The sequence below is a fragment of the Anastrepha ludens genome, chromosome 2 (genome assembly GCF_028408465.1).
Source record: "Anastrepha ludens isolate Willacy chromosome 2, idAnaLude1.1, whole genome shotgun sequence".
Lineage (NCBI taxonomy): Eukaryota > Metazoa > Arthropoda > Insecta > Diptera > Tephritidae > Anastrepha > Anastrepha ludens.
In genome coordinates this window covers 177,106,000-177,132,038 of record NC_071498.1, presented here as the reverse complement: position 1 = coordinate 177,132,038, position 26,039 = coordinate 177,106,000, and the positions used below count along the sequence as shown (strand labels likewise).

The 26,039-nt window shown below is 34.0% G+C and overlaps 1 protein-coding gene across 1 annotated transcript; it reads right to left on the bottom strand.

Moving 5' to 3' along the window:
• Positions 1-1,047: 1,047 nt before the first annotated feature.
• Positions 1,048-2,389, bottom strand: LOC128855906 (uncharacterized). The gene is made up of 7 exons (XM_054091143.1): positions 2,350-2,389; positions 2,185-2,295; positions 1,953-2,104; positions 1,689-1,901; positions 1,274-1,427; positions 1,121-1,206; positions 1,048-1,056 (listed from the first exon to the last, which is right to left on the bottom strand). Exons 1-7 carry the CDS (start codon positions 2,387-2,389, stop codon positions 1,048-1,050), a joined length of 765 nt encoding a protein of 254 aa, XP_053947118.1.
• Between the last annotated feature and the right edge of the window lie 23,650 nt (positions 2,390-26,039).

Sequence of the window (26,039 nt, the reverse complement as noted above, 5' to 3'; positions counted from 1 at the left end):
ACAATTTTATATTTTCAAACTTTTACCCTGCAAACCAACTACCTGCTATTTATACTGCTAACTTGTGGGTATCGTTCACCTGTGAAGTTGTGAGCTTTGTAGTAATTTTATATTCTACGCCGTGCAATTGCTACCTACTTCCAGTCTATACGTGTGATGATTTTATTCGCTCGCACTAACAGAAATTTCTCAATACTGCTGTGCTGCTCTAATTGACATTCAAGTTGTGAATGATGTGGGTAACATGTAGTGAACAAAACCTTCTGAACTCATGAATGTTGTTGTTAACATGTAGTGAACAGAATTTCATGAACTAGTGAATTTCGTTGTTAACATGTAGTGAGCAGAATCTTTTGGGCTGGTGAATGTTATTGTGAACATGTAGTTAACAGAATCTTTTGGGCTGGTGAATGTTATTGTGAACATGTAGTTAACAGAATTTCATAAACTAGTGAATTTCATTGTTAACATGTAGTGAACAGAATCTTTTGGGCTGGTGAATGTTATTGCTAACATGTAGTTAACAGAATTTCATAAACTAGTGAATTTCGTTGTTAACATGTAGCTAACAGAATCTCTTCAACAGGGTAATTTTGTAGGTAATACTTACGGATCTTATATACAATAATCCCTCAAAATTACTGATACAAATGGTTATTTATTGAATATTATTTATTTAATGAATCATTTTAATATTTATTTAGTTAATTTTTAGTTTCTAAAGAAAATTAATACAATTAATAATTTTTTTAGTATGTTCTATTTATGTACAGCTATTTATATTAATTTACTATTTACATTATACAATTACGTTAAGTTTTAGTTATTTATTTTAATATTTACATTATAAAATTAGGTTTGGTTTTAGACAAATTTTAGTTTTAGTTATTTATATACATTATTTAGTTAAGTTATTAGAAAAGTTTACGTTTTACTTTTTATGTACATAAATTAGTATAATATTTACATTCTTAAATTAGGTTTTGGTGTTAGAAAATGAACATGAATTAAAGTGATTTGACATTATAAAATTAGATTTGGTGTTAGTTAAATTAGCTTTAGAAATATTTTAGTTTTAGTTAATATTTTGAATATTAATTTTTTGTTTTTGCTTCCTCACGACTTGCTTATATCGGTTGTGGCTCATTAAAACCGCTTTCCGAATTTCAGCAATGACTTCGCTTTTCGGGGTGCTATTAAATGTATCTGTTGGATATACATAAAAAACATGTTATATATATAAAAAAAAGTATAAACGAAAAAATGTAAATACCGAAAATGAGTTCCAGACTTTTGAGGTCCAAAAGCGCCGATTTGTTGGCTTTCCCCTCAAAATTGTAATGGAACATCAACTCGTCGGAGTAAACGCGCTTCATCACCCCTTTGATGCATCCTTTAGCACCCCTCAGCTTCAGCAAAATATTTAGCTAGAAAAGATAAAATTAAGTTATTTATTTGATTAAAAATTTTTTGAGCTTATTTGATATTGAACACCCTATTGTACGTAATTTTATGTAAATCATAGTTGTTTGAGTGGAAATAGGTATCTCAAAATTTGTGAAATCTCTTATTTCGGCAAATTTTAAAAACGCTATACGGAGAATTCTTAGATGTTACAATTTTAATTTTACAATTTAACTCAAGCAACCATGATCACATGTGTATATTGTATAGTAAATAATAGTTACCATTGCTTCGGAGTATGACTTGGTATTTAAGAGCTCCTCCAGAGTATTAATCGCATCCTGCGATGTTATTGGGAGCATACTCTGAATCTTGATATACTCAGGACTCAGAGCATCTCCCGTGATGCGCGCAATACTCTGGTGAACTCTTGTCATCACCACTTTCACTTCCCTCATCAGCTGCCCCTGGACCTGACTTTCCGCTTTTTCTGGCATCTAAATAATAAAAAGCTTATAAAGTTATAATTCATTACTTCAATAAGATACTTGTATAACCTTCTTTTCGAAGTCCTTGAAACTTCTTTCCACCTTACCCTCTAGGTCCCGTAAGGTGGTCTTTATTTCCCCCAGTGATTCACGGATTTCGCTCCGCATTTCTCTCAGCTCCTTTTGCAACGAAGCCAGAGAAACTGGTTCACCTGAAATAAATGTTTTTTTAACAACCTCGCAAAAAAATAATGGTAAGAATTGAAATTTATTAAAATATAAAAAAATTTACTTGCAACCGCAGTAGCATGGTTGGATACCGTTGCGCTGGGGGAATCTGGGATTGCGGTACGCCTTTCGTAGGGCTGCGATACAGCAAACCGCTTACGCTGCACGGCAGACCCTAAAATGGAATATAAGTATTTACAATTCTGTTAATATATTTTTATATTTATACCTGTAAAAGTAGGGGGGCCAGAGCGTGGTGGAGAAATCATTTCGGTTTCCGGAAAAAAAATGTCCTCCATTGTACTTAAAAAAAAGAACGAAATAAATTATGTAGAATGGGGACAAGAATAAGCTTATTTCTATCGTTTATACAAAAATATTTATAACTTATATCACTACGACTAATTAGGATTTCATTACTTAATATTTCACCTATACAAATACCTAGCCCTGACATAGATTCTACTGGCTCGATAAAATAATTTTCTAAATTAGAAATAAGGAGTGCTTTAAAACTGTTGGTTTCCTTATCTAATCCAACAATTTTAATGGGCCCCTTATTACATTGAAAATAACTATCTTTATCTTTATTAAAATCTATTATAAAAAGGTCGTTTTTAGAAAGTTTGCTAGAATCTGAAATTTTTAATCTTTCCGATATTCTGAAAAACATTTGCTGCAAAATTTTATTAGGTTTATTAATTATTTTTTTTAAATGCTGCATGTAGTTCTCAAATTTGTACGCGGAAAAATTGTCTAAAGGACCAAATTCTCTAACACAATCCGAAAGGTGTAACAACCCGTGAACATTATAACTTATTAGATGATCGCCATAAATATTTCCGAACAAATCAACAAATTCCTTTAACAATTCATTGGCGACATTCGATTCTACGTTAAAAGATTTCTCACAAGAGAGAAATCGAATTCCGGCGTGTAGTAAAAGAAAATGATAATATAAATCTTCATTAATGCAGTCTTTCAAAACAAATATCCCGGTATATAATAAAAACTGCCGGAATTCAGTTGACTTCCAATTACTTATCTGGTCAAGGTCTCGGCTAAGCCGGCTAAACTCAGACGGTACGAACCTGTTAAGAAGCAAAAGCTTCTCATTCATTTTCGTAACGTTACCTTTCTTGATAAGTAACTGGAGCAATTTTTTTGTTACACCCAAATCTACTAAATGCATGGGTTCAAGAGGAAATTGTGAAACCATGCCAAAGTTAAAAGATTCTAGCAAACTTTCTGCTTGCTTAAATTCTAAACTATGATAACTTAAATCTATTCTATTTTTAAATGTACTATCTGTTCTTAAATTTCCAACTTGCTTCGGGAAGCTTACCCTTCTTTGTGTATAGACGCCCTCGATCGTGCATTTGGAACAGGAGTTCTTTGCCGTATGCGACTTAACTCCTGTAACAAATGCACGAGCGGGGGCGTCACAACTAAATAGTCTTATATTAAACGGCTTACATACTAGATTGCTACCTACCTTAACCCCGTTCTTCCTCAAAAAACTTACTTCCTCACAAAAGTCCCTCAAAAAATCATTAACGCTACCTGGCTTACTCATCCCTGAAAAACACGCTATCGTAAATGGGCCTAACTTTGAACCTACGACATATCCTAAAATCGGCCAAAGACACCTATTACTACTCTTAAATAACTTTAACCCATCTATCCCAATATCAATATTTACTACCTCACAATTTTCCAATGCATTAAATTCTGCACCCCATAAATAAAACTGAATACCTATATATAAAAACTCACCTCCAGGAATTAATTTAATATTAACTTTTTGCCTACTTGTACCTAAAAGAGACCTAGCTGACAGTGGCAAACCTTCTACCCCCATAAGTTTTAGAGTCCTAAGCAAATCGTCTACACTATTCTGAGGAATATTATTACTAACCGCCCAGGTTGACAAAAGGAACGCATTTTCTAAATTACTATCCCTATCCTCTGAATAACTATCTACCTCAACATCTTCTACATCTAAATCTTCAAAAAACACACTGTCATCTCCGCTATCTATATCATATTCTAAATTTTGCAAAGCTACTCTACTTGTTGATGGAAAATCATCGTCGTCTAATCTGTTGGGAAAGTTTTCATTTGCTTCTACGTTAACATTTTCATTTAATTTGCGAAATTTCGCTATATTTTCCTCATAATTTTTTTTCTCTTTTCCCAATAAATTAGACAACGTTCTTTTACTCATTGTTCTAACTACGATACTTAACAAATACGTCCGCTGCGTGTACGTGTGTGTGTATTAATGTGTTCTGTAAGAAAAATTAAACACAAATTTCAATAATTAGAAAAAATACATACATATGTGAAAGATATAATATCAGACTAAAAATAAAATAATAATTGAAAAATTACAAAATACTTACTGAATCCGCTCTGGTAGCTTTGCTGGATGCTGGTAAATTTTGCACGTCTGCCTTTTAATTAAATCGCTTACGAGCTAGAAGTTAAGGATAAAAAAGATTTATTAGTTTAATAATATACATTATTTATATAAACATATGTAGATATACACAACTTTTCACAAATTGATTATATGTATATGCATATTTCTTATGCATAAATGGAAAAGTGTATGCACGTTCGTGTATATAAATATTTACATACATATATGTATATCACGATTTTATTCTTATCCTACAAACGTGCATACATTTTTTCCATTTACTTACACTGCGCAGGCGATTGCTATTAACCAAACCACAAACAGAAATTTATAATGCCAACAATTGGCTTCTTTAACTATGGCATATGCACATCTTTTTGGTTTGGATTAATCGCACTGATCCTGTGACACATTTCTTGGCCACACAATTATATCAATGCACTGCACAGTGTATAAACAAAAGCTATGACCAACCGCACTGGTCATGCCTTTCCATATCTTCATTTTCACTTCCCATATCTTCCATTTCACATTCACTGATTTAATACTTACCGAGTCAGATGCAGACCCCTTTTAAATTTCCTGATTGTATCGCCGTTTATCTTGCTGTACCTATATAGTATAAAAAGATGTTATTAATACAAAATGGAAAAGATTAAATTAGAGGTTTTATACATATTTCATGCACCAACCGTGCATATTTACATACAGTGTATGGAATGCAAAGTATGTATGTATGTACATGCATAAGAATTTTACTTCGCAGTATATATGTACATACATATATTGCATATTTAATTAATATACACTACGCAGCGGACTAAGGGAATATTAAAATAGTTAAATAATTTTCTTTAGACATATTGAAAAGATTTGTTGCCCATAGCTATGAGAACACATATGTATTTCAGGTTAGGATCCCCGCACTGATCCTGTATGGGCAACAAATTACTTTTCAACCCTTATTTTTCACAAAACACACTGCGCAGTGTACGTATGGATGCAAAAGCTATGACCACCGGCACCGGTCATGCTTTTGCACATTTTGTAAGCGAAAAAGAATTTGTTTACATTGAGCAAACTTACCAAAAGAAAGATGCCCGCTTTGTTTTCTTCTTTAATTTGGAATTCAATTGCTTTTGATGCACCTCTTGAAGTTGTGAATACGTTTTTCTGAAAATAAAAATACATTTTATTAGTTTAAATATATATATAATTGCAAAATTTACTAAAAATTGTTCAACTTACCTTTTCGCTTGGAGATTTTCACAGAATTAAACGCGATTCATTTTTGTATTTGACATTTGCAACTTGTTTTTTGCTGTCACTTTCGCACTCACTATAGTTAAGTTCAATAAGTATTCACGAAAATTATGAGATAAATATATGTATAACCCATCGAAAATGACAAAAGAATTAAATGTGATTGTGTGGGTATTATTGGAAAAATTGAGTGAATGTGTTGGTAAAATTGGAAAAACTGGTGAACGTTGGTTTGCAGGGTATTACGTTGAACTTTTATACTTGTATACTTTTATTTTATAATTGTATGCTCTGCGAATAATGCTCACCATTGCGCTTTTGTATAAGCACCGTAATTTCTGAGCGAGCGCTTAGTTCAAGGTCACATTTACATTCGGGCATTGACGTTGATTGCAGTAACTTCTTTAGATAATACCAGTTCACCCCCACTGCCCAGCAAAGACTTGTTGCTGTCTACTTTACGTACTAACACATTTGGCGGAAGCGATTGATACAGTCTGCATTCATTTAGGACTAGTTTCGCATCAGTTCTTACCGGCTCTTTGTGAAGTCAATAAATGCTGTCCAAGAAACAAAAGAACATCTGAACATGTGCTAGCGGCTTCAGTAATAATAAGCAAGCGGTTGGCAAATTGTAAGGCTTAGAATCATCGTAAAGGCGATAACATTTTTTATATATACAGTTTTTTTGTATTCCTTTTTGAATTTCAAAGATTTTCTTACTTTAATTTCATTTTCATATTTATCGAAGTTCAAATGGTTCATAATGAAATGACAGGCAGACATATAATCACTACGCTATGACTCGCACTAACAGCATACGTGCTTTCCTTTTTTTGCCTCTTTACTGTTACTGTTACTACTGTTGATACTCTTCTACTTTGCATTCTTATACGAGAGTACTCTTGTTTTTACTGCAGGGTTTCTATGACGTCACAAGTGTTTATTAATACTCGCAGTCTTGTGCGCTTGTGGTCTTTTGCCAACATTAACCACCTGTAGCTAAAAATATACCAAGGGACGTCATTATCATGCTCAGGTATAATCAAATAGGTATATAAATATATAGGGATATATGTATAAGAATATATATCATTGTGCATATATCTGCTCTTATTACACAGACGTCATTCTGGAAGCATTTAATTGCCTAGCATATCTACCTAGATGAATATGTATGAATGTATGTGTTAATGCATGTTTCTTTCTATGTGTGCACATGTCCTTTAAGGTATTAAGGTAGGTAGTACGTGTTTCATGAGTGCTCGCTGGAGTAAAGTAATTCAGTTTAAGTTGAACAACTCTCTAATCAATTAATCGACAATAGGAACACTCATACGCCCTGGTGGGCGTATGGTCGGTATGCCCATGACGAGCGCTACGAATTTTTATGTGCATAGGCACATGCATTAGTATCTCAATCGACAATAGTTTTTGATTAGTAGCGAAATAGTGACACAACTGGTTCGTATATGTAACGTGGCCATGCAAAATAATGTTTTGAGATGCTGCTCACGTGTGTTTGCAGGCAAATCAAATAAAGTTATCAGAAAAATGGGTATATAGACGTTTTTTGTTAGCTACTCCATGAGTATACCATACGCATATACTTGTGTGTATGTTTGTTTGTACATGCTTTATGCAACTTTTTGCCAACTCACAGTTCACACCTTCCAACCATGTGACGGCAGCTGTAGTAGCTGATTTTACAAAATTTTATTTCAACCACCTGCACATAGCACGTGATTGATATTTCGACACTCATTCAATGACACAATGGCTAGGAAAATGTAATATTTGTTTTTGCTTCTTTTGAATTTGAACATTTTTTGAAAAGGTGGAACATAATAATGAAATACATTAAATAAGAACTCACTTACCCACTTGCATAGCCACTAAAATTTTGATCACTTAAAATTGCCGTCAAATCCTATAAGATTAAGGATTTACATTAAATTTTCGTTTTTGATTTATTATGTTAATTAGTTACTGACCTCATTAGCGGCGTCAGACAATCAATTGTGCCTGTGAGTGTTCATAATAATGAATACAAATGCATTTACTTTTCGTCAATGGCGGCTGACCAAATATTTATTTAGTTTATTATTTGTTTTAATAAAGCAGCGAATTTTTCTTTTCGTTCAACGTAAATTTGAATTAAATTATATGATGACCCTGCCGGAAAATGTTTTGTTAGATGAATTTCCGATATTTTTTATGTAAAAAATTACTGGGCAACCAAGGATTTCTAAATCACCAATCAACGGATTGCAATGAAACTTCGTCAACTTATTGCTTGCAATTCCCGGAAGGATATAGGCATAGTAGAATTAATTTAAAATAAGGGGACGTGACACCACCCATACAAATCGCTTTTTTAATATTATATATTTTCGGTACCATTCGTGCCTGAATACAGAAATTTGTTACAAGGACAGGAAATATTAATTAATACCTTAACACTTCCGCTTCCTTCGGCAGCCATCAAAGCCACGGTTAGCAAACGGGTTACTCTAATCCACAAGCGAGCTTGGAAGGCTGAGAGTGGCTGCAGATGGACTAAACTGATGTTACCTGTCATGCCCGACCGACTGTCGTAGATCCTCCTGTCACTAAGCAGAGGTGACTGCAGGAGGCTGGTTGAACTGATGACGGGCCACTTTCTATGGGCAAATCACATGGAAAAGGTGGGCATCTCAGACAGTGCACTTTGCCTAGCATGTGGAGGAGAGGATGAGACGGCGGACCACTTTCTGTGCGTCTGCCCCGCCTTCGCTCGAATCAGGCATGAGGTCTTTGGCGCTGATGTGTTAAGAAGCGACCACCTGGGCTCCTTGACACCACAAGATCTACTCAGATTTCTTCGGAGGCCGAGTAGATTTAAAGAAAATTAAAAAGGGAATCCGAGTGAAGTACAATAGATTTAATTGTGTCTGGGTGCTGCACTTGCTAGTCTGTCACGGCAAAAAAAAAAAAATACCTCAACAATCCAGAAAAGTGGGCAGCATTGGTAAAAGAGGGTAGCAGTCGCCATATAAACCAATTTCTTATTATTGTATAGTATCGTTATAGTACATAAACTATAATGTTAGAGCCATGGGATTTCCTACAAAATGAGGGAAAAACGTTTTTTTTTTCTAATAGCGGTCGGTCGCCCTTCGGCGGCAATGACAAACCCCCGAGTGTTTTGCTGTCATGAAAAATCTCCTCATAAAAAACACCATTTGCCGTTCGGAGTCGGCTTAAAACTTTAGGTCCCTCTATGCGTGGAACAACATCAAGACTACCACGACAAATAGGGGGATGATCTCAGCCAAACACCCAAAAAGGTTGTATTGATTTTTTGTTTTTAACAAAACCATTTATAAAAACTAGTTGTTAAGTATAGAAAACAGTTGAAAGCTGGACAAATTATTATTCGTCGAGAAAGATGAGTATATCGACTTCATTAAAATACTTTTTATTTTTGTCAAAAAGTATGTACTTACATTTTACTCATTATCGTTTTTTGAAATAAGGTCTCTCGCTTTTCAACTCTGCTTTTTCACCCACTTGCACAAAAGTGGGGTTATTTCGAAATGGCATAAAACCATACATATTTTTTTTGCGTTTTATTAATGCTAAATATATATTTGATGGCCTAAAATTGTCTGAAGTATTTTGTTATATTTCATTTGGAAATAAAATTTTATCAAAACTGCAATACTTTATAAGGGCCCATATGCGGTGAATGGTTACAACCGTGGAGGTATGATGAAAATATTTATGGAACTTTATGGAGGTTTTGTATATGATTTGCAATTTCGATTTATATGGGTTTCGTTATATAATTAACTATAACTATTAACTATAACAAAATAATGAACATTCGAAAAAAATAAAAATAAAAATGAAAAAACTAATATTAAAACAAAAATGTTAAAAAATAAATAAAAAAAATAAAGAAATAAAAAAAATAATAAAAAATAAAATAAAAAAAAAATTTACAAAAAAATAAAGAAATAAATAATAGAAAAATTAATATTAAAAAAAAAAAATTTAACAAAAAAAAAATATAAAAAAAAAAAAATTAATTAATATGAAAAAAAATTAGTTAATAGTAAAAAAAAATAAATAAATAAAAAAATTAATATTAAAACTAAAATTAACATTAACATTACAAAAATAAAAGTTAACATTACAAAAAATAAAAGTTAACATTACAAAAATAAAAATTAACATAACATAAAAAAAAAATACTCACAACTGGTCAAAATGCAATATTAAATAATGAGATGTTAAAAATAACAGAAAAGGTAGTTTTCCAATTAAAAATTCTACCACACAAAACTAAATTCCGATATTCTTTTCTTTGTATAGTTACAGAGCTGGTTGCGCCCGCCTGAGAGCACATTGCAAAAGATGTTAACATTTATTCCTGCTGTTAACTGTTAACGTAACATTTTCTGTTAGGCCAGCAAACTTGAGTATGATCAACATTAGGCGCCTTCGATTCGCCTCTGCTCACTGCGTTTGAGCTTTGCTCACTTGACGAAAAATTTGTGTGTCAAAGTAACAACAAAGTTATCGGACAAGATTCGCTACTAGTAAGTATGGTTACACCCCATAAAACTGGTATAACTCACTACTTTCAATGCTGCTAACTCTCTTTTCTGATATTTCACAAGTTTCATTAGTCCGCGTTCATACAGGCAGTTTTTGTTGTTTTAGCATTCTGAATTCTCTTCTGATGTTCCCGTCGCGTTCATGCACTTTGCAATTGTTAGTTTTTAGTATACAGTCACCAACAACATTCAGAAGAATGAGAACACGAAGGGTACTTACATAGAACGAACATCACAAGTAACGAGTTGAAACAATAAATGCCTCCCTTTAAAAATCCGGTTTTACTAATACTCATTAAGAGCTCCTAAACAAATGTAATTATTGGCAGCTCTTTTCCAGTGCCACAAATATATGTTTAGTTATACCAGTCGTTTCATCTGTTCGCCACTTGGTAACTCCTGGCGAATCGAACAGGCCTATTATTACTCTTTCCTTTACTTTAACCTATGTACTTTTTAACGAATATCATCTAAGTTTTAATGTATACGAGTATATTTTTTTTGCGCATTTAGACAAAGGTTTTGGTTCTATTACATTTAAGTTTAATTTATCATTTAAAATACATTTCATGGCCTCCTTATACTCTGTTGTGTGTAATGTTAAATAACTTCTTTATAAAACAACTCTTCAAGAAAGGCCAAAGCAAATGCATTTCGAAACTAAATTAAATTGCCAGAATTTCCGCTAGTCACATATTAATTTGAACTGTCGATCTTGAGAAGAACGATGTGTGTGTGTGAGTCAATTTCGTGCGAGTTATTATTTGCTCTTTACTGGAAGTTACACGCTTTTGCGATAAATAAGTAAGTCACTGCCATGTATGTAGAAATCAAATACAAAAAATAAAACAAAAAAATAAGAAAAAAAATAAGAAAAAAATTAAAAAAATAAAAAACAAATAGAGAAAACATATAGTCGCCTGGTAATTAAATCGAAACCTAGGTTGTAAATAATAAAACTGAAAATACAAAAGTGACAAAGAGCACACGCGAAGAGATAACGTCGCTGGAAACGTACGTATCTGTTTGCTTGCCAATACGTAATGCTGCCCTTGAGCTTCTTTCGCTTCAGTAGCAAAGTAGTAAAACGGCAAAAGCAAGAACGACAGAAAAAACAACTTCCTTGCTCTAAATATAAGTCTGTATGTGTATATGTATATATGTATTATTTACAGAATTTGTATATAGAGATTTGCTCATTCATGTAATGGGTGTTTTTTTTAGAGGTTAGGTTTTCAAGTTGGCACTACTTCTTTCGTAGATGGTCTTTTTGACAGCTGTCACTTGATTTATGCTCAGTTTGGTTTGCCATTTCATAATGAATAGACTTACACCTGAACAAGCGCGTCGCACGTTCGGTGAATGGGCCCAAAACCAGATGGCCACCGATCCCGATTTTCACAAGAAAATTTTGTTCAGCGATGGAGCTCACTTTTGGTTGAATGGGTATGTCAATAAGCAAAATTGTCACATTTGGAGTGAACATAATCCACAAGCCATTGCTGAGACGCCGTTACATCCTCAAAAAGTCACTGTTTGGTGTGCTCTATGGGCAGAGGGAATCATTGGTCCATATTTCTTTAAAAATGAAGCCGGCCATAATGTTACAGTCAATGGAGAGCGCTATAGAGCCATGATTAATGACTTTTTCGTGCTTGAATTGGATGATGTTGATGTGGACGACCTTTGGTTCCAACAAGACGGCGCTACATGCCATACAACCAACGCAACAATCGATTTATTGAAGGAAACTTTTGGTGAGCGCATTATCTCGCGCCGTGGACCTGTGGCGTGGCCTCCAAGATCGTGCGATATAACACCGCTGGACTATTTCTTGTGGGGCTATGTGAAGTCGCTTGTCTACGCAGATAAGCCCGAGACGATTGACGTCTTGGAAGAGAATATTCGGCGCGTTATTGCTGACATACGGCCCCAATTGCTGCAAAAAGTGGTCGAAAATTGGGCCTCTCGGCTGGAATTTATTCGAGCCAGCCGCGGCGGCCACTTGCCCGAAATCATTTTTAAAACATAATGGCAAACCCTTATCTTTATAATAAAGCTAAATTCTTGGCCATAACATTAAATTATATACGTTTTATTTCATCTTGAAAACCTAACCTCTAAAAAAACACCCTTTATAAGGTGGCGCAAGAAGTATTTCACCCATTTGGGTACTCGGAAACTTTTCATTTGGTGGTCAATATAATTTGTGTTTTTTTTGCTTTTACATTCGACAGGTGATAGTTAAGATGTTTATTATTGTACATCTTAGGATGTTGTGGGTATTCGCTACCAGAAATTGTTGCTATATTTTGTTGCTTTTTAATTCGTCTGTGATTTTAATTCAGCACGAATTTCGGAGCAAAACGCTCACCTGGACGGTCTTGAGCAAGCCCTTCACTTCAAACATCCAAGCTCTGAGGAATATTCTCGGGGTGTAGTTATCAGCGAAGAATTTTGATCAAGGGTTTGAAAATGTTTCCATTCGAAAGTCAAATAGTTCAACAAGTATCACTAGCATGTTTCCCCCGCAAGTGCACCTCCCTTAAGGAGGTGACGGTTGCGACGATCTCGCGTACTCTAGTAAAGATGTGCGTCAGCGACCCTCTTATAGGGTCTTCTTAGTTAGAAAGTTAAGTGACAAAATCCAGCATATGTCTGCTCCCATATTGGGCGGTGTGTTGGTCAAAGTCTGTTCACCATGCTAGGTGCGGTATGCAACGGGGCGCACTGGTAGTCCCTGGAAAGGTCGCTATGGCTTTCCACCTGGGGCCTTAAAGTGATGTGAGTTCGTTCTACCGTTGTGTTAGCTCCGGTGTATATCAGTAACCGGCCGTCTCGGACCCCGATCAGGAGGTCTTCATTGAGCAAAAGAGTAGTAGTTTTCGTTGCTCCAGGTGAGCGCCGGTCGGTCCGTTTTTTCCGGGTTCGGTAAAGCGTAGATCAGGCATCAGCGAACTGGGATAAATGAAATGAAATGAAAACTGGGATAGGAGCATCTCTCTAGATCTTTAGGCAAACGAAATAAATGGTTTTGAGCAACCGATCAACTTCGAGCTCTCAATGAGGTACTACTCCATCCATCAAGGGCGACCGTGCGATGCACTTATTTTACTCAGAATATATGTTTGTGCCAGATTTTTTTGGCGACGACCATGGAATCGCAATAATCGTCACTGGCGAATGGTATCAATAATATGAAATGAGGTCTTAATTCCGAAATGGGATGAGTAGGAGTTTGAGAATATCTGGTTTCAGTGATGGGTTAATATCCAGATATGTTGAACGGATACTGAATACCGAAATAGGATGCGTAGGAGTTTGAAAATATCTGGTCGCAATGATTTCTCGACTAGGGAGTTTTTGTTGGCCAGTAATATCACCCTATCCAATGGCTTCAGACTACATTTTGTGGGATTACTTCAGGGAGTTCTTTACATAAACCAGCCGCATACCCTCGAGTGTCTCAAGAACAACATTCACCAAAAGGCGCACAGTCTAAGCCCAGAAATCTTGACAAACTTGATACAAAATGCCATAAAAGTAGCCGAAATTCGCCTCAATTCTGATGAACTACATAAGATGTCATTTCCAAAATATGAATAAAAAAAATGAAACTTATTACTTCTAATAAACAAATGCCGTTACAGGCACACAGGTTAGGCTTAGCTAGGTTAGAAGGGTTGGCACTTGGACGCAGAAATCAAATTCATCCTTTGTGATACTATTGCATGGGAAATACGGTGAAGAAGGAGATAGTGCAGGATGACTGATACGGTTTTGTTAACCGCTTAATGCTGCTGATGAAGTTCATTCGATTTTTGATATCAAGGCCTGCTATATCACCAGGCGTAGCAAAAAAGTGAGAGTCTCAAATCTGGCGAGCATCGCTAGAGCAGCACAGCTAGGTATTGAGATGATTCTACCTCATCCGTCATTCAACTGACGCAAAATGGACTCGAAGTAATTCCAAGTTGTTTTTGTTACCGCATATGCATGAGGAATGTTGCTGAAATAACATAAATCCGGGTCATTCCAGTTACGTAGAACCGACTGTGGAGGGAACGAAGTAATTCCAAGTCTCACGGCATGCATACCTCGCTGATACTGAACTGAGCCGCAATTTTGTCATCCTCAGAAGATCCTCGAATACTCCGATCGCGACCTTACAAGTTTGTGTACCCATCGTTGCAGAAGTAGGGGAGCCCAATCTGAACCTATCACATTACAGGCATACATTTTTTTTGTGGTTGCTTTGAAGCACAGAAAAATATGTTGGGATGCTACTTTTTCCACCACCTTGTACCCGTATATGTGTGTAATATGTATTAAGTCTTTGCGAGTAAATAAGTTGCTGATTTTTAGTTTTTATTAGGCATTTATATATACATAAATATTTATATGCACAGGTTTCTCTAGTCAATCCGTGCTTTGTTCACCAATTTGCAATTTCGATTTATTTCATAGGCATATAAATCAAGGTGGAAAATAGAGAACATTAAATCAATGGAAACAGACATCAAAAGTAATACACAGTCAAATAAACACCTCTACAAATATATATAATAAAACATATAATAAAAGCATTGACAGCAGCGACATGATTTGCATATAAAAGCCACTTATGTTTGCATATCTGTTCTCGCAATTCGATTACTAAAGTTCGATTAAATTCAGTGCATATTACAAAAACCTCTTGGCCTCACCTTTTTTATGGCAATCTCGTTGCACTGTTGTGCGCGGCCATACATACAAACGTACATAGGTGGGTATATTACTGCAACCAATTACTTATCTGCATGTTTGGCCGCATTAGCATTAAAGTTGTACAATTTTCTTGCCGATTTGATGCATATACGTGAGTGTGGTATGTATGTTTTTTTGTGTATGTATGTACGTATCTAATTGCTTTTTCTTGTCATCTAAATGCCTATTTAATTGCCAGCGAAAAATAACCCCGTTGTCCTGATTAGCATCGGCGACATTTCGTTAATTGCCGATTGTCAAAAAGTTTTATTGAAATCTTCAACTTTTTTTTCTTTATTTATGTCGTTTGTCAATTATGAGTAAACACGTTGTCAAACGAATGTAGGGAGTTGGCAATATATTTTGGAGTAATGCCTATATTAGTAGGGACATATGTATGTATGTATAGGTTACCTACACAGCTGCTGGTAATGGAAAGAATTCAGCCAAGCTGGGCTGATTAAAATAAAAAAAAATAAGAAAAATTGGCACATACACTTCTGTTAGGTATTTGGCCGAGCTCCTCCTCCTATTTTTGGTATGCGTCTTAATGTTGTTCCACAAATGGAGACAGTTTTAAGCCGACTCCGAAAGGCAGATGGGGTTTTTTATGAGGAGGTGGCTGAAATACGCTCGGAGATTTACCATTGCCGAGGTGCGACCGCTTTTAGAAAAAAACAACTTTTTCTATAATTTTGTTGTTTCAATAAATAAAATAAAAACAAAAAACAAATTAAAAAAAGCATAAATACAGTTAAAAGAAATAAAATTAAAAAAATAAATAAAATCTAAAATTAAGAAAATGTTTTATTAAAAAAACAAAATAAAAATTAATAAAAGAAAAATTAAATTTAAAAAATTTTATTAAATTAAAAACAAAAAAAAATATAAATAAAAAAATTTAATTATATTAAATTAAAAAAAATTAAAATTAAATTAAAAACAAAAACCTCTAAATACGTTGCTTCACTTGTTCCCTATCGATCTGGCTGGCAAAGCGATTGCAGCGAAAGCAGCGACACGCATGAATGCTATATCGAAATGGAATAAGTATCTTGGCCATTCGGCCATACTGAACAGGAACACTGTTATCTCTTCCGAGATAGACTATCATGTAATTCTTCCATCACCACCCTTGCTATTCTCCTGTTCACTCCCAACCATGGAAGAATGGAAGACAAATCTTACCGAAATCGTTGGCCCTCTGATTATATATACAGATGGTTCAAAACAAGACGGCAAAGTGGAATTTGGAATCTTTTCCAATTCCCCTCACATCAATCTATCATTTAGATTATCCGATTACTGTAGTGTATTCCAAGCGGAAGTATGCGCTATCTGGTATGCTGCGAAAACTCTCTTAGAAAATAGAATATCACTAGAGGATATCCGCTTTTTCACCGACAGTCAAGCGGCCGTTCGAGCACTCAGCTCCTCTTATACCCACTCAAATGTGGTTCGATCCTGTCTCCTATCTCTTAACGAAATAAGTGTTCAGAATTCTGTCCAATTTATCTGGATACCGGGTCACAGTGGATTCGAAGGTAACTGCAATGCTGATGAGCTCGCAAGAGCTGGAGCTGCGTAATCAAATGTTAGTAACTTACCCACAATCCACATTCCGCTCTCAACATGTAAAATGCTCATCGATCGAGAATTTCACAGCATTGCTGATCGGAGGTAGCGAGTGGAAACTACTTGCGTTACGACCAGACAAATCTGGCCATCCTACAATCTGAAGCAGACAAAAACCCTTATAAGTCTATCGAAACACGAACTAAGGCATATAATATCTCTTATCACCGGCCACTGCCTTTTGGGCACTCACGCACGTCGGCTCGGGGTTCCTCAAAACGACCTGTGCAGATACTGCGAGGACGAAGATGAGGAAGTATCGAGCAGACATTTGCTGTGCAGTTGTCCCGGTCTAGCCAGAAGTCGATTCGCTCTTCTAGGCTCTCCAACAATTGACAATCTTTCAGTACTCTCGGACCTGAAAATCGAATCTCTTATTAAATTCTCGAAACGAATTAATATCTTTGACCAAAATCTACAATAAAAATCTCGGTTAGATGGGGAAATCATATAACATAATGAGCTCTAGGGCAACACAACGGACCCAACTTGCGGTCTATGTGGCACTCCGATGCGGGGCCACCCTTAAACCAACCAACCAACCAAAAACAAATTTTAGATAAAAAAAATTAAAATAAAAAAACCAAAATTAAAAAAAAAAATTAAAAGTTGTAAAAAAGTATGAAAAATATAAATAAAATAAAAAAAAAATAAAATAAAATAAAATAAAATAAAAAAAAAAATTAAATTAAAAAAAATTTATCAAAAAAGAAATAAATTTTAATTAAAAAAAAAATTTATATTACTTAAAAAAATTTATTAAAAAAAAATTTATATTATTTAAAATTATATTTAAAGTTAATTGAAATAAAAAAGATTTAAAAAAGTTAAAAAATTAAGAAAAAAATATAAAAATTAAAAAGAAGATAAAAAATTAAAAAAAAAAAAATAAAAAATTAAAAAAAAAAAATATAAAAAATTAAAAAAAAAAATTATTTAATTAAAAAATTTGCTTAAACAAATTTGCTTAAAAAAAATGAAAAAAAAAAAAATGCTCAAAGTGTTGAAACTAATGGGTCACCCTGCGCGTGCGAGTTGTCCGACGTTTGACTGACATTGAAAAGTTTTACACCTCATCTACTGGAGAAAACACTTAGCGATCTGTTTTCAAATCTGCTTTTGTTGTTGTTCGAAATACAGTAATGCTGCTTGGATTATGGCGGAAACATGACATAGTAAACCATTTGACCTTTACCCCATATTATTTTATATAAAACTTGATTATACGAACGTGTCTGGAAATGAAAATTAACTGACCTCGCTTTTGGTTTTCGAGTTCCAAATGGATTTTTGTTTGGTTCACACAGCTCATTGACAATTCTGCTGTTTGTTGTTGTCACCAAAGACATCCATATGTGCATGTACGTAGAGTGGTCTATAAATTTTAATTAAAATTACACACGCTAGTAGGCGGATCTCATTATTGGGTAGCGTGTAATTTTGCCACAATCACATACGAGATTGAAAATTTATACAGAGAGAAGCACGAATGCATGAATGAAATTTTCCGCTTTTGCATTAATAGGGCAAATTGTGATTTTGTGATTTTTTTTTAATTTTTTGTTGTTATTTTTGTTTTTGGTTTTGTTTTTGGAATTTTTTTTGGCTATGTTGTGCCTGCCACTATGGAAGTAAGTACTCAGTTTGAGAGGCGTTTGTATGAACTTATAAATGCCTGTATATGCATCTTTGTACGTGTGTATGTATGTATGTATGTATGTATGTATGTATGTATGTATGTATGTATGTATGTATGTATGTATGTATGCATGTATGTGTGTATATGCCTGTGTGTAGGTAGACGTTTCGAAAGCTGTGCCATTAAATCATCATCTTTTGGCAAAAGAAACCCGAGTGCCAGTGAAAATTCGAAAGCAACCATGAATGACGGCTCCCCAGGTTTTGATGGCTCTTCGCTCGTTGACCAGCTGCGCTATGAAAGACCATTAAAACAACAGCCGTTTCAAGGCTGTTGTGAGCACAAAAAATATAAAAAATGTAATCAGTTTCATGGCTGCCTGACTGCCTGCGAAGGCTATCTGTGGGTGATTATGAAATTGATATTGCAATGCTATGAACCGTTTTTTATATTGATTGCATTTGGCTAGCGAACTTTTTTGCATTCTTATTTACAACTTTCAATGATTTATTAAAAGCAATAATAAAGTCCGTTTTATTTGCCATGCAATCATTATAAATTGCCAACACCTGCGCGTTTTACGTTAATTACACCTTGTGATTCCCCGTTAGTAGTTCAGGATATACGCGACTGATTAGCTGAACTATCCATCTACCTAATGTTGGGTGGATTCTAGTTTAACCAGTAATTTTCATATGTTGTAAATATTGTAAATATTGTTTTCATGTGCATTCGTGCAGCTAATTTTATTTTCTATTCCAGTGCAGTGCAATTGTGACTCATTTCTATTCCCACCGATACGCGATAATTGTTGGAAATAAATTCACCGCGCATAATAAACTCAGAAAGAGCTAAACACAAAGGCATACAAGAGTTTTGTGGTGGGGACTTACATTGCTGCATACAGCACAATACTCGTACAACAATAAATTATATGTGCAGATGTACGTATGTACATAGTAAAATATTGGCAAATATTTGCCAATTGCCTACTGCAGACTTTTGAGTGCCAAATACATTTTTTCCATTTATTTAGAACTACATAACTACATTTTGCTGGCCGCATAGCTGAGTGTGCTTGCACGTGCCATGAGCCAAGGCTAATGTTGATGTTGATGCCTCTCATCATATTGTTTAAAATTTCGTTATGTATACAGTTGCTCACGAAAATGAGCGTACACAGAAGTTAGTTGGAAATAAATTTTAATACCAACTTTTGTGTTGAGTCATTCATTTGTTTTTTTTTCCTTTCAGCGGCAGTCATTTAAAACTTTTGAAGAGCAAACTAAAAAAGTGGTTTTTATTTTTCAAACTAGACGAAATATTACTAACCCATTTACAACCGTCGTGCCGAAATACTGTTTTTCTTTAATTTTGTTCGTATTTATTTCAATTCTTTTCAACTGTTAAGCTACATAAGTCAAAAAACAGTGAGAACAAAGATGCCAAAATCTTAGTCATGCGAAAGTAGAACAGCTGGAGAAGAAGATGCTAAGATGTTCCGTTTCCATTTTCCGTAAGCGGAAGTAACCGCATGGATGTCCGGTTAGAGCACTCACATTATTCTAGAGTTAAGGCTTTGACAACTTTAGAAGATCCCTTTCGTACCCATATGAGCTTAATTTTAAAGTATTTGGATGCAAACGAAAGGGAACTCAGGTACTCCCCAATTAGTTTCGAAGGCACCGTACCAAAACCTTTGGACGGCTTAGATTAAATGTTTACTTCCCTGACAGTTGTTTCGCAAGTGAACAGCCCATAAGATCATTCTTCGATAGCAGCTCAGCTACCTCCGCTTGAAACACACTGAAGTGGTCCGGTAGTCTGTACTTGATGTTGATGAGGAGCTTTTTGCTAAATACTTCTTCAACAACCTTTCCGTTCGCCTTTAAACCATCCGTGAACAGCTACATTGAATCCTGCTTTGAAATGTTGCACCTCGCTCATTCTTCTTTTCAGGTGATGTGAATGGAGGCGGTTGCGCTTGAAGCCAGTGGAATGAAATAATAGTTACTAAGAATACTGAAGCGGCTGTAGCTTAAGGCTTGTACACCATGGTTTGAGGTCTGATTGGGGCGCGCGTAGCGCCAGTTTTTCCTGCGATGACCGTAGATGCCACATTAAGCCATGCTTTAAGCACTGGAGTAAGAGTGGTCCGGAACGCCCAACTGATTTCATTGCGGGCAAACCTTTGTACTAATAAATAAATAAAAAATATTAATAAATAAGAAAAAAAAAAATAATAAATAAGAAAAATAAAAATATTAATAAATAAGAAAAATAAAAATATTAATAAATAAGAAAAAAATATTAAAAAATAATAATAAAAGGTAATAAAATACAGTGAAACCTCCCTTGGGGGAACACTTACCGTTAGTCAGCTCTTTACCGTCCAAGGAGGGGTGTCGACTCAAAAGAGGGTAACTTTTTCCGATACATAAGATTTGGTATAGAAAAAATGCCCGCAAATTTAACAAATAGTAAATAAAAAAATAAAAAAATAAAAAAAAATTAGTAAATAAAAAAATAAAAAAAATTTAGTACAATAAATAAAAAGAAATTAATAAATAGGAAAATATACAATTAAAAAATATTTATATTTAAAAAAAATTTTTACTAAAAAAATTATAAGACACAAAAACCAAATATTAAAAGAAAATTATAATTACAAAAAGATGTAAGATGATTACTTTTATGAATTCTATGTAATTCAGTAAACTTATTGCACTTAATTTTCAAATGTCAATAAACTTTGAACTTAAATTTAAAAAAATAGAATTAAATATTGTAAAAAAATAGAATTAAATGAAAAAATATTATTAAATTAAATTTAAAGGAAATAAATATATATAAACAAAAAACAAAAAAAAAATAAAACAAAAAAAAAACAAAAAAAAAACAAAAATAAAAAAAAATCAAACAAGAAAAAAACAAAAATAAAAAAAAAGAAATTAAAAAAAATTTAACAAAAATAAATACAATTAAAAAAAATTAGTTACAATTAAAAAAAAAAAATTAAAGAAATAAATAAAATTAAATTAAAAGGAATTAAATTAAATTAAAAGGAATTAAATTAAATTAAAAGGAATTAAATTAAATTAAAAGAAATTAAATTAAATTAAAAGAAATTAAATTAAATTAAACGAAATTAAATAAAAATAAATTGAATTAAATTAAAAAGTAGGACTAAATAAAAAAATTATGAAATAAAAAAATTAATCAAATAAAGAAAATGAATTAAATAAAAAAAATGAATTAAATAAAAAAAAACTAAAATTTATAAATATATATATAAAAAAAAATAAAACAAAAATAAAAAAAAATAAAACAAAAATAAAAAAAAATAAAACAAAAATAAAAAAAAATAAAAAAATAAAAATATAAAAAAATTAATATAAATAAAAAATTAAATACAATTAAAAAAAATTAATTACTTAAAGAAACAAATAAAGTTAAATTAAAAAAAATTAAATTAAATTACAAAAAAAAAATAATAAAATAAAAAAATAGAATTAAAGTCAAAAAAATAGAATCAAAGTCAAAAAAGTAAGAAAAATTAAAAAAAGTAAAAAAAAAAAATTGTAAAAACGGGGGGGGGGGAAATTAAAAAAAAAAAAAAAAATTTTAGAATTAAATAAAAAATAAAAGAACATAAGTAAAAATAAAAGAAAAAAAAACACCAGTCTAACGGTTAGACGCGATAGAAGTGAAACCTTCCAAACAAACTGAGAGAGAATAAGACGAAAGCAGCATTAGGAACAAGATAATTATAGGTTCATTATAATATTGCTATAAAGTTCATATTTTATTTTTTTCATTTTATTATTATTCATCCTCAATGTTGTCAATTTCAACAAATTATACGAGTGGCTTATGATAGCTAAAATATGATACAAATGCTTTGGTTTCGATGTTGTCAACATATCTTTGAAATACCGCGTCAATGGTTGTTTTTGATCGTGTTGTCGATTCAGTGCGATTGTTACACATTTTTAAATTGAATGTTGTATTGAGAACGTCAATTAAAGGAATCGCTGTGTCCAATGCAAAATTTACGTTAAAATCGCCACTTAAAATCATTGGAACTTTATTGTAATCTTTTCTAAGTATCCGCGATACTTCTGGTGTATACTTTATTAAATTTTCGTGAATGAATTCCGTGATGCTATTTATTGATTTTTTTTTCTGCCGATATTCACGACACTTTTCTGCATTATTTTTCGGCATAATTGCGGTAAATATTTAAAAATGAAAATATTTACGAATATAAAAATACACACGCGGTTGCTATTATGAGCGTCCCCAGCAAAACCTGCGTGACCGAAACTCTAACACAATTACATTTTTTTGAATGTTACAAACACATATGCACGCAGGTTTTGCTGGGGCGTGACCGAAACTCTAACACAATTACACATATGCACTCGTATTTGTTTGAAAATCGACTTTTTTTTTTTGGAAAATGTGTAAACAGTAAGCAAACTTTATTCATATATTTTTCCTCATTTTTGCATCAGTAAAATTAAACAAACGCCGTAGCCGAATGGGTTGGTGCGTGACTACTATTCAGAATTCACAGAGAGAACGTCAGTTCGAATCTCGGTGAAAACACCAAAATTAAGGAAAAATATTGTTCTAATAGCGCTCACCCCTCAGCAGGCAATGGCAAAACACCGAGTGTATTTCTGCCATGAAAAAAAGCTCATAAACATATCATAAAATAAAAAAATAAAATAACTGTATAAAAAAATTTTTTTTCTTGTGATTCGAACCAAGGATTTTGGATCGGAAGCTCACATTGCTAGCCGCTCGGCTATCACGCCATGCTGTCGGCGCTGGCCTAAAAGTTATTTAGTTCGTCGCTACGTGTATATGTAATATTCGTAGCCAAGAGTGTCGCTTTTTTCGTTTCACTTTTTCTCAAATCACTCCCAACGATTCTAAAGAAGTTTTTACTTCAATAAATAAAAATAAGAGAAAATAAATAAAAATTAAAGAAAATAAATTAAAAAACATGAATAAAAAAAAAAGAAAAAAAAAATTTTAAAAAATATATATATTGTATATACATACATATATATAAATCAAACGTTCGTCTGAATTATTACCTCTCTTTTCCACTGCGATTTTTTTTAACGCTCCCTAAAATATTTCATAATTTATAAGCTTTCCACCCTCTAAGGTAATTTTGGGCGTTGACGAGCAACAAATAAATATATTATGGAGCACATACCTAGTAGCCATATGTAGGTTCCGCTGTGGTTTACTTATGCAACTAATTGAGCCTCCTTGGAGCTTTCCACTTAGCCTTGTCCATTTGATTGCCGTAATCTGCTGCTACACACACGGACAACAGGTCATTGGCAAGATTACAGAGGGTTATTGCTTTCAGAAGGCGACTACCACGTCAATGTCATCAAAAGTCAACCAACACATTGTTTTTTTGTTGTTTTTTATGTAAGTAAGTGCATAAATACATAACTACTTATTTATAAGTATTTTGATTTGGAAGTGTGATGAAGTGTGAACCCTTGGGCAAATGACGTGTTGGAGGTGGCGGTTAGCTAATATGAGTCACGCGCCGCGGCATGATTGGTTAGGGGTCAATAACGTTCAGTGACAGTACAGGCCAATTGCCTTACTACTAAACACACACACACACATATATATATATACATATATGTACATATATGCATGCACTAACTCGTTACTACAGCGAAAGTAAACGACCAGGCGAGCAGTTGGCACAACAGGCACAACAGGCGCAGCAGCGTGAAATAAACAGGCGTTCAGACATTGTAATAGATTTTCGCCAATGTTGTATTGCTGTTGAGTTAACATTTGTTTAAATTGAAAAAAAAAAAAAAAAAAAAAATAAAAAAAAAAAAAAAAAAATAAAAAAATCGCATTTCATTTTAGCTTATTCTAACTGACTTTATTGTTGTTTGAAAATTTCGTTGTGCTTTAGCTAAAAGCTATTCACCGACGCCGATAATCTTGATAAAACGACAATACTCATTTTATGTGCTTACATGTGCTCGTGCATTTTATGGCATACGCAAGAGTGTGAGTGAGTACACACATACATGTGTATGCTTGTTTTTACTTATATGTGTGTGCGTACTTATGCCTGACGTGTGTCTATTCTCTGGTGGCATATAATGAATGAATGTTTCGCTATTGTTTGTAATTAAATATTATTTATGCCTATGGACTTTTGTTGTCATAATCGTCAGAAATTCTCCGAGATATTTATCTTCGCCGTTTGTAGCAGTGTATTCGCCGTTTCGTCTTCTTTAAATGGTGAGTGTGTGTGGGATCGGGCACTTACTTGACTGCTGCTAAGCACCACGCGTTGAGGTGAGCGCCCTCTTTCGATCAATGACGCACAATGTTTTTGTAATAGTATTTTTTATTTTTCCTATAAACAACTTTTTTGTTTACTTACCTACGAGTAGCAGATAAACAAGATTTCTGACATTTTTTCGAGATACTGCATTCGAACAAAGAGTAGAGGTATATTAGCACTTGTGTAAATATTGTCTTCTAATAAAGGCGGAGTTGAAGTTCATAATGACAGACAAGTTTTGGCCGGCAACTATTTCTGTTCGAGTTTTTTAAGTTCAAGGTCAGTTTTGTTATTTAACAAATAAAAAAAAGAAAAGTTTAAATGATGGTACTTCGTTTTAGATATTGTAGTTCAAGTTCACCTCCAACATATCCAGAATAGGCCGTGACACACTAAACGTGTGGCCTATATCTGAAGAAATTGAGGTGGAATTCGTCGGAAGCTTCTGCCACCTCGGTTGCATCATCACGACAGATGGTGCAGCAGATGAAGATGTCAACTGCAAGCTAAACAAAGCAAGGGCGGCATCCGGGCGAATGCATTCGAGTACGGGCGAGTTCGCAAATTTCCAGGTTCACTAAACTGCGAATATCCATGCGGAAAGTGGCGATGGACAGGTCACACATTGAGGAAACCACCAGAAAGCATCACGAGAATGGTACTGGACTGGAACCCGCAAGGGAGCAAAAGTCGCGGTCCACCAAAAAACACTTGCAGAAGGTCGATGTTGCGCGAACTAACAGAGACGACGTGTCATGGGACGGTAGAAAAACAACTGCACAGAACCGTGTACGATGGAAAAGTCTTGTCGAGGCCCTATGCTCCCGGAAGGAGTGAACAAGGAAAAAAAGAGAATATCTGATGAAATTAGTACCGTTACATAACCCTATTTTTGTCTAGCTCAGCTAAGACTTCTCTTTATGGTTCGACGTTGTCGAAACGGCACGCTTGTTGTGTCTACCTTGACGGTTACTTAGGCAGTGGGATACCTACCTAGGTAGAATTACGTACTATGGCTGCTAAAACAACAACAAAAGTATGATAATGCTGCTAAAAAAAATTAGATGGCCAACTATTACCTTAAGAAAAGATCAATTAAAGATAGCATCTGGTATTAAACAGAGTGAATGCAATGAGCAGGCCCCGCACTTGCAACAGAGTCTCTGTACTCTACTTCCACTTAGGCTCTTAACACGTCGAGCGCGACGTCGATATTTCTGACCTTTTCACTCCTCCCTGTTCCTCTTTCAAGAAGTAA